Source organism: Aplysia californica, unplaced genomic scaffold (assembly GCF_000002075.1).
Source record: "Aplysia californica isolate F4 #8 unplaced genomic scaffold, AplCal3.0 scaffold00058, whole genome shotgun sequence".
NCBI lineage: Eukaryota > Metazoa > Mollusca > Gastropoda > Aplysiida > Aplysiidae > Aplysia > Aplysia californica.
The window spans coordinates 594,595-605,421 of NW_004797328.1; the positions used below are offsets into that span (position 1 = coordinate 594,595).

The 10,827-nt window shown below is 40.8% G+C and overlaps 1 protein-coding gene across 2 annotated transcripts in view; it reads left to right on the top strand.

Moving 5' to 3' along the window:
- Window positions 1-399: 399 nt before the first annotated feature.
- Window positions 400-10,827, top strand: part of LOC101852228 (N(4)-(Beta-N-acetylglucosaminyl)-L-asparaginase) — a gene marked incomplete at its 5' end in the record, with an annotated part of 32,133 nt that continues 21,705 nt past the window's right edge. Inside the window, 7 exon segments of one of the 2 annotated variants that reach the window (XM_013079631.2) lie at window positions 400-553; window positions 3,020-3,132; window positions 3,955-4,067; window positions 4,697-4,890; window positions 6,964-7,071; window positions 7,601-7,734; window positions 9,563-9,919. In XM_013079631.2, coding sequence (XP_012935085.1) covers window positions 400-553; window positions 3,020-3,132; window positions 3,955-4,067; window positions 4,697-4,890; window positions 6,964-7,071; window positions 7,601-7,734; window positions 9,563-9,654 — 908 coding nt within the window. 2 annotated transcript variants of the gene reach the window in all.

A 10,827-nucleotide genomic window follows, 5' to 3' on the forward strand; every position in this document is an offset into this window, starting at 1 on the left:
TCGGTCACGTTTCAGTCCCTATGTTTTTCTTTTTGTATTGATTTCACGGAGTTCCTGAACACGCATGAACACTCGAATCTCGAAACAAATCCACTTCGCATTCTCAACTGAAGACTTGGCTCTACTGCCTTTCTGGCCTCTGGTAGGTGTTTATTTGTTTGTTACAGCCAATAACATGGTCCTTGTCTCACCACCACGAGAGGCTGGAGGAAGGGGGGACAATGGGGAAAGGGGATTGGGGAGTGATGCTGACCACACCGCATGAGTGGCTCGCCACGCGTGCAATCATGCTGTGGGACAAACACAGATGTAAAGAAATATTTAACATGTTATAATTCTGTTCTTTTGTGATGTTGATTTTGGACTGTAAAAGTTTCCTGTTTCTTTTGCTCTCTCCAGCGTGGGCAGCTCTACAGTCTGGGGCTAGTGCAGAAGATAGTCTGGTCATTGGCTGCTCCACGTGTGAGACAGAACAGTGTGACGGGAGTGTGGGCTATGGGAGTAACCCTGATGAGAGAGGGGAAACCACTCTAGATGCCATGATCATGGATGGGTAATCTGTACTTCATAATGTTGTGGTCCCTTTTGGATCCTTATGCACATGATATTAACCCTTTTTCTATAGAGATAATCTAGCCTGCTTTATATTAATATGTAGGCCTATGGACCAAAGATTGTTTTGTGGTGTCGGTAGCCTAGTGGTTAGGCTACAGGATTCGTGATCGTGAGATTGCTGATTCAGGGTTTGAGTCTCAGCTCGGTCCGATGTTGTGTCCTTGGAAGGCACTTTACACAAATTTCCCACTTGTCTTGGTCCTTTCGGAGACGGACGTTAGACTAGGAAGCCCCCCTCTTAAATAACCTATTAGTGTTGATAGGGACATAACAGGATGTTAAACCCATACCATTTCATTTTCATTCAAAAACTGTTTTGGGCCAGGGCAATGAAACAGTTAGATAAAAAGTTAAAATCAAATCAAAGGAAGGAACTTCTTTCTTAATATGCTCCTTATTTTCATGTGTCTTCCAGAAAATTTGCCCACTGGTTGTTTGGGTTTAGAGCATTGTATCTCCTCTTAATAAAGTGAGAGAGGATGAGTAACTAGAGGGTATCACTGGAATATTCCACTTTTTTGCCCGTAGTTGTTTCCGTCTGTCTTGCTGTTTCCTGGCTTTAAAAGGCCATTGTGATGTCAATATGCTTCTTTTTACCCTTACTAAGAAGTGAAAGAGACAAGAGGGAGGGTCGATGAAGTGGTGAGTCATCATTTTGAACCTTACCTTTTTTTCTACTCTGCCATGGGAGTTTGCCTTTCAATGTGAAATCTGTGCTTTAGTGAGTAAGCAAGTACATGTGTTTAACGTCCCTTTCAACACTGTTTGGTTAATAAAAAATGGGAACATTCGAAATAAAGGCCGATTTCCGTTAATACAGAGTCAAATGGGCTGAGAGACTTGAAAATGCCACAAAACATTCTGAGGTTAAGAACGCTCAGTTGGGGACTTGAACCAGGGCTGCCATCTCTGTAGTTCAGCTTGATTCCAACTGAACTATTGGAGCACCCAATCTGCTTTGAAATACTTTGGTTTTGCAGTTTTAAAGTATTCTGTCTTATGGGATCTTGTGTCCCACTTAGTCCAGGTTGGCCTTGTCAGGCAGGGTGGAAGCAGCTTGCCTTTAAAATTATCTAAATTGTGTTGAGGGGGTGGGGGGATGGAGAACACTCATGATTATTTATCTTTAAAAAGTAGAACTAGTGGGTATTCCTCAACCCAGCATGCAGCAGATGTTACAAACATGGTCCTTTTTGTATCGGAGCTTAGTGCTCTTTGCTTAGGAACTGATTCTTATTTTTTGGAAGGTAAACATAATATTTTTCATCTACCTTGTTCTTCATACAGTCGAACCTATCTTAACGGAAACCTATATAAAACGGAAACCTGTCTTAATGGAATCTCCCCGCTCCCCCCTTGATATATTCCTCTTTAATTACCTATATAAAACGGAAACCTGTCCAATGCGGAAATGGAAGGAAAAATCCACTCCCTTTTTAATCTGAGGGTTCCACCTGTCTAAGACGGAAAATGCTTTGCCCACTCAGCCCTGATTTGAATCAAAACTCGCAAGTTTGGTTCCGCCGGCTCTAAACTTAACGCCGTGGCCATGCCGCTGGGCGAGGAAGGGGAGTAGGGGTGCAATTTGGGGATAAATGTTACCCCCATCATGTGAGCCCTGAGCGATGCAGATGGTCAGGGTAGTGTAGGTGAGAAATTTCATGACTGTGAGAGTGCTCGAGAAGTGAGCCACTACGAAAACTTTCCTGGGTAGCAACAAGCCAGAGGGTGTGAAATTAGTTTGACCAATGGTGTGAAATTAGTTTGACCAATGCCTGCCACCCTGATCATACAGCCAGCCGAAAAAAGAGTTCCTCGAATCGTTGTTACATGATGGCAATGAGGGGTAGCATCGGTTGACTGTGCTTGTTACTCCGGTGGGTGGGGCTAAGGGTGGAAGCAAAGGAGCTGTTCAAATGTTTCGGTTTTTAAAAGGTCAAACAGTGGTCCTATGAAAGGCAAGCTCTGGTGGTAATTGGAAAAGTAAGACTGACGCATGTCATTATCAGACAGGATAGCAATTGAGAGGTGTGAAGTTTTGACCACTGCTTGCCGATTGGACAAGCGATCCTTGATCCCACCAGCTAGGAGGCTGGGCCCCCCCCTTCCATCTCCCCCTAAATTCCCTTGTCTAAGACATAATTTTTTTCTGGCTCCCTTGCGATTCTGTCTTACCCAGGTTCGACTGTATACATATGATAATACCAAAAAGCCGTCCCTTGAGTGCCCAAAAGTTTGTCTCTAACTGACACTGGCTGGAGCTGTATGACCATTCTGGCATTGTCGTGTATTGGGTATTCCTCAGGAAAGATGTACTGTGGTCATTGGTGTCATGTTGCATTTAATAACTATTTCCCAGTCTGTGTGTTGCTCTGACTTACTTTTGATGTTGTCCTGCATGCAGAGATACGTTTGCTGTAGGAGCTGTTGGTGACCTGCGGAGAGTGAAGAATGCGATCGGTGTGGCTCGGGCTGTGATGAGGTACTCAGACCACACCTTACTTGTGGGTGAATCAGGTCTGAATAAAGCTTATATCGATGTTGTTATGCTTTATTTGCTTACTGACAAAAAATGTCAACTTATTTTTATTCTTAAACCATGCTGAGTTCTATACGCAGGTTCTCAATAAAAATCTGGGGTTGGGATTCATTATTCATGTAAATAGTTTAAAGTTGCTGTAGGCTAAATTTGATGTCTCTCAACATTGAAACCAGAACTTATTATTTTTTTTCTGCATGTTGAAACATTTTCAAGTGACCAGTATATCATGGTTGGATCATAACATTATTGGCAGATTTATTATAATTCATACAGTGGAATCTGTTCAAGACGACCGTCTATTGTCAAGTAGCAATGTGGTCATCTTAAACTATTGGTCTTTTTGGACAGTGCCAAAATATAGAGAAAAAAACCCCACAATGGTGGAAATGGGAAGTTGTCTTTCCTACAGGTGATTGTCTTGGACAGGTGGTCTTTAAAGCAGGTTGCTGAATAATTTATAGACCCTCTGTATGCCTCTCCTCTTGGAGATACCCTATTCATGATAGTCTTCACTCAGTAGATTTATGACTAGAATGTTAGAAAGCTTACAAGTCCTTTGTGCTTCTGGCAGACACGCAGACACAAAATCTCAATCCTTATGATGTGGGCCCTAAACTCACCTTTTAAAAAGAAAAACAGATTGTACTTTAGAAAAGTTTATTATTCTGTATCAACCGTGTGTGGTATAGATATTTAAAAAAAGAAAAGTTATGTAGTGTAAAAGGTATTGGTTAGTATGCTTCTGGTTGACAGGAAAGAGTAATTTTAAAAAATTTGTCTTCTTTTACTGTTTTCAGCTGGTCGTTTTGCTGTTGAGATGGGTTTCAAAGAAGAAAGTTTGGCCACCAATCACTCACGAGAGATGTACAAACAATGGCGCAAAAACAACTGCCAGCCTAACTACAGACAGGTGAGGGGCTTATTGTGAATAAGTTAGATTCAGATTTGTTGGGAATGTGTCTACTGTAACCGAGACATGGGTCATGGGGGGACTGTTTTATGTATTACTATCTTAGTGTCATAAGCATGAACAAGATACAGTCTGAGCCTTGAATATTGTCCTATTTGTCTTAGATGAGGGACCAGGTCTTTCCAATTTTCATGTTATGGGTTTGAAAAAAAACCCCTAAGAAAAGCCAAAGTTATTCATGTTCTGTACTACCTTGTCAAGCTAAGAATCAAACTGCGTCTTTTGGCAGGAGAGAGGACTTCCACACTTCTTGACCAGCAATGTCCAGTGCGGGTGTAAAAGTGAAAATTAAATCGTGTAACGGTTTAACATTCACCTGCCACTCATCCCGACTTAATCCGGATATCCTGATTTTTTTCCACAAATCTCAAGCATCCCGTGACAGTGACCTTGGTGATTTGTTTTTGATCTTGATTTTTTTCTCCTGATATTCTGATTTTCAGATTTCATAGAGTGGCAGGTCTGTTTCGTATTCCTTGTCTAATTAAAAAAAAATATATTTAAAGTAAGCAGGCAATGTGTTAGTTAAAATGTTATGTAAGTCAGTCTTCTTTTGGTACCTTCCACAGCATGTGACCCCCGACCCCCGCCACAACTGTGGTCCTTACACCCCTGTCCCCCCAAAGTCTCTGTGGCACTACCAACGCAAACATCATGACGTTGACCGCTGGAACCACGACACAATTGGCATGGTCGTCATTGACACCAGCATGCGGGTCTGGGCTGGAACTTCCACTAACGGGATGAACCACAAAGTCCCTGGGTGGGTTTTGTTGTTTATTGTCTTTTCATTGTGTTCTATCTTTGTTCAGTGGAATTCTGTTCTAACGAGAGAGGGGATTGGTGCGAAAAATCCGTTAAAGCAGGATTCACGTTATAACGGATCCAGTAAATAGTTCAAGGGAAATAATAAAGTAGGCCTAATCTAAGGGTTTGGTGTTCTGTTTATTTCTTTTTTATCTCCCCTGATGATGTGTTTGTTCAATATGACCTCTAGGTCTTATTTGATTAAAAATCGAATCAGGTGTCTTTCTCTAGTGCTTGCGATGTTGACAGCCGGCGTTGGCGATCAGAAAGAAAGGGCTCTTGACTAACACGCCTGCTGTGTTGTCCTCCACCTCACCACACCCTGTTGTGCATTCTGTCTGCTTGCGCACATGGGTACACATCACACCCTGCACACGTCACACATTCGCTCCATCTGTCACAGCAATGAGCAATGTGACCTCTCCATCCCCGCATCAGAGAAGTGAGAGGCATGGTAGGCCTTGTTAATCTAGACTAGGCTGGCCTATCACATGATGCATTCTGCTTGTCTGTGCATGCCACTCATTCGCTTTGGCCTTCATTGTGGGCACACGTGGGCTCTTCCATTCTTTGTTTTGATAGATCACCAACAAGTTTCTCAACTGGCGAGGTTTTGCATATTTTGTATAATTGGTCTATGCTCTAGCAGCAGCAATATTCCACTATAACCGATTCGCATGTTTGTCTGATTGCACTATAGCAGTATTTAATTTACAAAGATGAAGAAGGGGAAAAAATTGGGTTTTAGAATAGTGTCTTTATAACAGACTTCTTGTTTTTTCTGGACTGGTTATAAGTGGACTCCACTGTATTGTTTTTGCTTTGTCACTGTGTACTCTCTCTTTTGTTCTTTGTAGAAATGCATCATCATCATCATCATCCAGTGTCAGATCTGCGACAGACATCGGCGATTATGGTTCTCCATTCATTCCTCTGCTCAGATGCTCTCAAAAAAGCTACCTTTCCCTGATCTTTCCCTGTTACCCATTTGTTTAGGTTCCCCAAGTAGATTGTTCTGGGCCTACCCCTGCCTCGTTTTCCTTAAATTTTGCCTGTTAGAGTTGGATGTTCAAGACCTTATGTCTATTCAGATGTCCCAAAAACTGCATTTGTCGTTTCCTGATTGTTTTTAACATTGAGCGTCCCACGTGGGCTTCATCAAGCACTACCTCATTTGATTTTTTTCCTTCCATGATACTCTTAGCAGTCTCTTAAGAAACCACATTTCTATTGCCTCTATTTTATTTTCAGTCTTTAGTGAAATGCATTTACTCTTTTTTTCTCTGTGCATGCTTTGCTTGTTTTTAGTGTGTCCTCTGGGTTTTTTTTAAAGGGGGGGGGGAGGGGGGTTAGCTTCCCTTGTGCTTACTTTTTCTTTTGATTTTGTATTTTCTTAATGTGTACTCACTGTTTTATTTTTGCAATTTTAAAATGAAGATTCACTGGTGAGTTGTTGGCGCATGCTACTTCTGTTCTTTCCCTTTTTTGTTCCTGTTTGTCTGCCTCGCTTTTTGACCGTTTTTGTGTTGATGTGGTTCTCTTTACTCAAAAAACATTCTTTTTCTCTAGAGCAAAAGACTTGAGTTTGATTCTCATTAAGGAGTGTCTTCATTCTTTTACTGGCATGTATGTCTCACATTCACTCTTGGCCTTGATAAAATCAAAGCAGTTGGGCTTCTTAATTGTCTACATTGTGTCATTTGTAGCTTTAAAAATTTGCTTTTATCAACAGCTTCATGGTCAGGCAGATCAGTCAGGACCTTAGCTGCCAACTTTGCTCTCTGAAAAAAACCCAACCCCATACCTCTCTCTTAGATTGGGATAATTTTTGTCCTGATGTAACATAAGTCCAGCAAATGAACAGAGAATCATTCAACTTCTAATTTGCTAATTTAGAAACTCTTGACTAGATGCAGAAAATCAGAGTGATGTATTTCAATCTTTTTACAAAGTAAATATTCTTGTTAACAGTCCTGAAAGGAGTTCCAATGTCTCTAAGGTGTGTTAACAATGACTAATTTCCTTCCAGACGTGTAGGAGACTCCCCTGTAATGGGTGCCGGTTCGTACGCTGACAGCAGCGTAGGAGGTGCGGCTGCCACTGGGGATGGTGACATCATGATGAGATTCCTGCCCAGGTCAGTGTGAACTTTGGTTGAACCCTCTTGTGATGAAAATTTATTTGTATTTTGGGAAGAGAACATGAAATGGAGGAAGGGATGGGGGGGGGGGGGGGGGAGATGCTGGGCCCTGGGAATGTTGCAAGGAATTGGACAATGCTGACTTTAACCTGGGAATGTAGCAGACAAATATTGGCTTTTATGACAGAAGGTGGGTAATGCAATTGATCTTTGGTACATTGGTTCCATAGTAGTTCAAACACAGTCATTGGGGCTCTAGTGTGAGGGTGGTCAATGAGCTTAGGCTCGCAGTAATGTCAGTGTCAATCATGTGCAGCTTTTATGAGGGGCATTTAAGAATTCTTTACCCTGACTGTGAAGGAATTGTTGTACAAGGATGAAACTTGGAGATTTGAAATTTTTGTTTTTCTAGAACATTACATGTATTTTTAGAAAATATAATGATCAGTGTGAACCAAAGCACTTTTAGTAAATGTAGTTCTTGTCTTTGTAAATTGTTTTAACTTGTGGTACTTCTGTATCTCAGTTTCCGAGCCGTGATTGAGATGGAGTATGGTGCCAGTCCCACAGAAGCAGCCCAGAAGGCCATGGCCCCGATCATCAAACATTACCCACAGTTCTCAGGGGCTCTCGTTGCTGTCAACAGGACTGGCCATTATGGTGAGTAGTTTGTGTACGTAATGTATTTGTGTCACGATGTGGTGAAATCAGGCGTTCGTCAATTTTTTAGCATGATGAGTTATTGGTATTATCTTAAAGCTTTTTCATTTGTCTTGCTTTGAATGAAAAAAATTACTCATTTATCTTAAATAGAAGTCGAGATATTTACCATTGGAAGAGGTGGGGGTCGCCTGGTTTCAGAGGTAAAATTGATGAGAAAATGGCCGCCAAAATCCGGTGACTTCCAAAGCTTGAGAGTTCTTGGAAACTGCAAATTTACTTTTTTTTATGCATTTGATTAAAATTTTTCTTTAAAATCCGCAATAATGTGTTTTAAAATGGACATGACAGGTGTTGAGCCAATAAAAAGAAAGTTTGAAAAAAAAAAATTACCCAATGACTACAAAATTGCAGATTTCTTTTAATTACATTATTTTGACATGATGAGCTACTAATTTCACCACGATGTCTCACTTTTTTTTTTTTCTTTCCTGTCGAATTTGGGTAGTGGCATCGGTGTGATGTGACGGCATGCTGTTTGCCTTTGCATGCAGAAAAAATGTCTGTGGTCATAGGTACTTGTGCTTATCTTCCTTCTTTTTTTTTTCATTTTTCTTTTTTTACTTTTTTCTCTGTGTATTTACTGATTGATTTATTGTAAATGTTTTATGCCCCCATCAACACAGTTTAGTCTGGATCATTTAGGAGGCGGGCTTCTTCAACCCTGTGTTTTAAGGCCAACCTGAAGTGAGAAGGATACAGCATCCCAACAAATAGGTGGAAATAGTTATTATATTAATTACCCCACTCAGGAATTAAACACAAGTGTTATGCATGCAACAGAGAAATGCCTTACTTTAACCAGAGATACTGGTACTGATATAGTGGAGTCTGCTTACATAGAAATCTGTAGGACCGTTAAAACTCTTCGGTTTAGCTGTGTTTTTGGTTTAACACTTTGTGCTGTCACTTGGCGCAATAATGCGGCGGTCCGGTGTAATGCGCCGGTGAAATTATCCGTTTCGGTCACTTGAATGTTTGCGGCTCAACGTATATGTGTATAACTTCCTTCTTTCTGTCTGTCTTTCTTTCTTTTTTTCTTTTTTTCTCTACTCAGCATTGAGCCAATACCCCCTGGGCGGTGCTACTGACTGAAGTGTCTTAAGGCCATTCCCAAAGGGGGGATATTAACATGTTCTTATGCTCAGTTGATTTGTAAATGGGCTGTTTCAACAATGTCATGCTCATAACTGTGCCTGAACTGTATTCAGGGTACTGCTGTTTTTTCTTTCCTAATCCTTACTATTGTCATTTTCCCTCTACTTCTTTTGTATATTTTGTCACTCTCTAGTGACTCGCTATTTACGGGGTGCCTTAATAGTCTAAGCAGACTTTGTACTATTGAAGCTGGAGAGGTGAGCAGAGTAGACCTGATTCCCCGTTTGGACTTCTCCCCTTTGGCGCTTATATGACCGTATGCAATTGCGAGCACCGTAAAAACTCTACTTAAACTACAACAAACTAAATTGAGCCAAGTTTTTTAAAATATTTCTTTCGTTTTTTTACACTTCTTTGTATCTTCTCTTTTCTTTATTCTCACCACTGAGCCAAGTTCTCCACCTTCCAAATGATCTGTCTGTATCTAGTTTGGCTTTAAGTCTAAATCTACATGAAATCATAAAAGTCTATTTATGACAGAAGGCTCTTCCCATTATCTAGATTTACTAGATTTAAGTAAAAAAACAGTTTTACCTCTGAACTTTCAGCCAACAGATAAGAGGTTACTGCATAGTTCTGATCCATTCTTTTATGATAACTTGTGTTTCAGGTGCTTACTGTCATGGGTTTAGCAAGTTTGGCTACAGCGTGGCATCACCAGCGTTTGAGAAAGTTACAGTAGTGTACGTGGATTGTACATAAAGTCATATGTCAACCGTTAGCTGTGAGCTGTGTTTGAAAAATGAGAAATTGTATGTTTCTGGAATGTTTGTGATGTTGCTTGTCTATCCTACTGCCAATAAATCCTGTATTTCGTATTCTGAAAAAAAATCTGCAAATTCTATTAACCTTTCCTGCTCAAACTCTTTGCCAGCAATGGTTGCGTATAAACATTTGTAGCTCTCTTTGTCAGTGATCTATTATGATTATAGTCAGGTCTATGACTGAGGAAATCCAGAGAGAGAGAGAGAGAGAGAGAGAGAGAGACGAGCGGGATGCCCAGTCAGTTTAGGTCGGGTCGAACTTGTGTGCTAGGCTTTTCACTGCAGGGTTGAACAGGAAAGATTTAAAAAACACAGTAGTTACTGCCATCATAGTCCTAATGCTTGTTTAAAATTTTCTATTCTTTTATCTTTAGTCTGAACTTTTGTCTTTTTTTGTTGTCCTTTTGATGCACTCCGGTTTGTATATGTCATGTGGACTTTATTTATTTTGTAGAAATAGCTCATACAGAGTGCCATATATCTGCTCATGGTTGTTTGAATTAAGGGTATTTCCTCTTGAGCAAATGGTTTAGTGTAGGAGGCGTTTGAATGGATGCCTGTAAGGGATTGATTGAGAGAATTGAACTGAAGCCTCAATTGGTGAGCATTATTTTTTTTTATGAAAGAGGTATATGTGTATATATTTTTCACCTTCACCTATCCCCTATACCTGATGTCCATCAGGGTGCTTTTGAAGATTTGGCCACCAGTTTCCTCCACTCCTTCCGGTCTTCAGTTTTCCTGAGCGTATCCTTGATGTCCAGGCCTGTCCATTCCTTGATGTTGTCCTCCCAACTCTTATTCAGTTTGCCTATGCTCCTTTTTCCCTGTACACTGCCTTGAAGGATAATCCTGGCAAGGCCAGATTAACGGGTGATGTGTCCATACCATTGCAGTTTGCGTTTTATGACCTGAGTGAGAAGGTCAGCATATGGGCCAATTGCATTTTTGATTAATTGTTTGACATCATCATTTGTGATGTGATCTTTGTATGAGATTCCAAGGATTTTGCGGCAGCATCTCATCTCCACAGCTTTGATCCTTCTTTCAAGGTCTGGGATTCACATGCATACAGAAATATTGACATGACCAGGGAACGCATCAGTCTGAT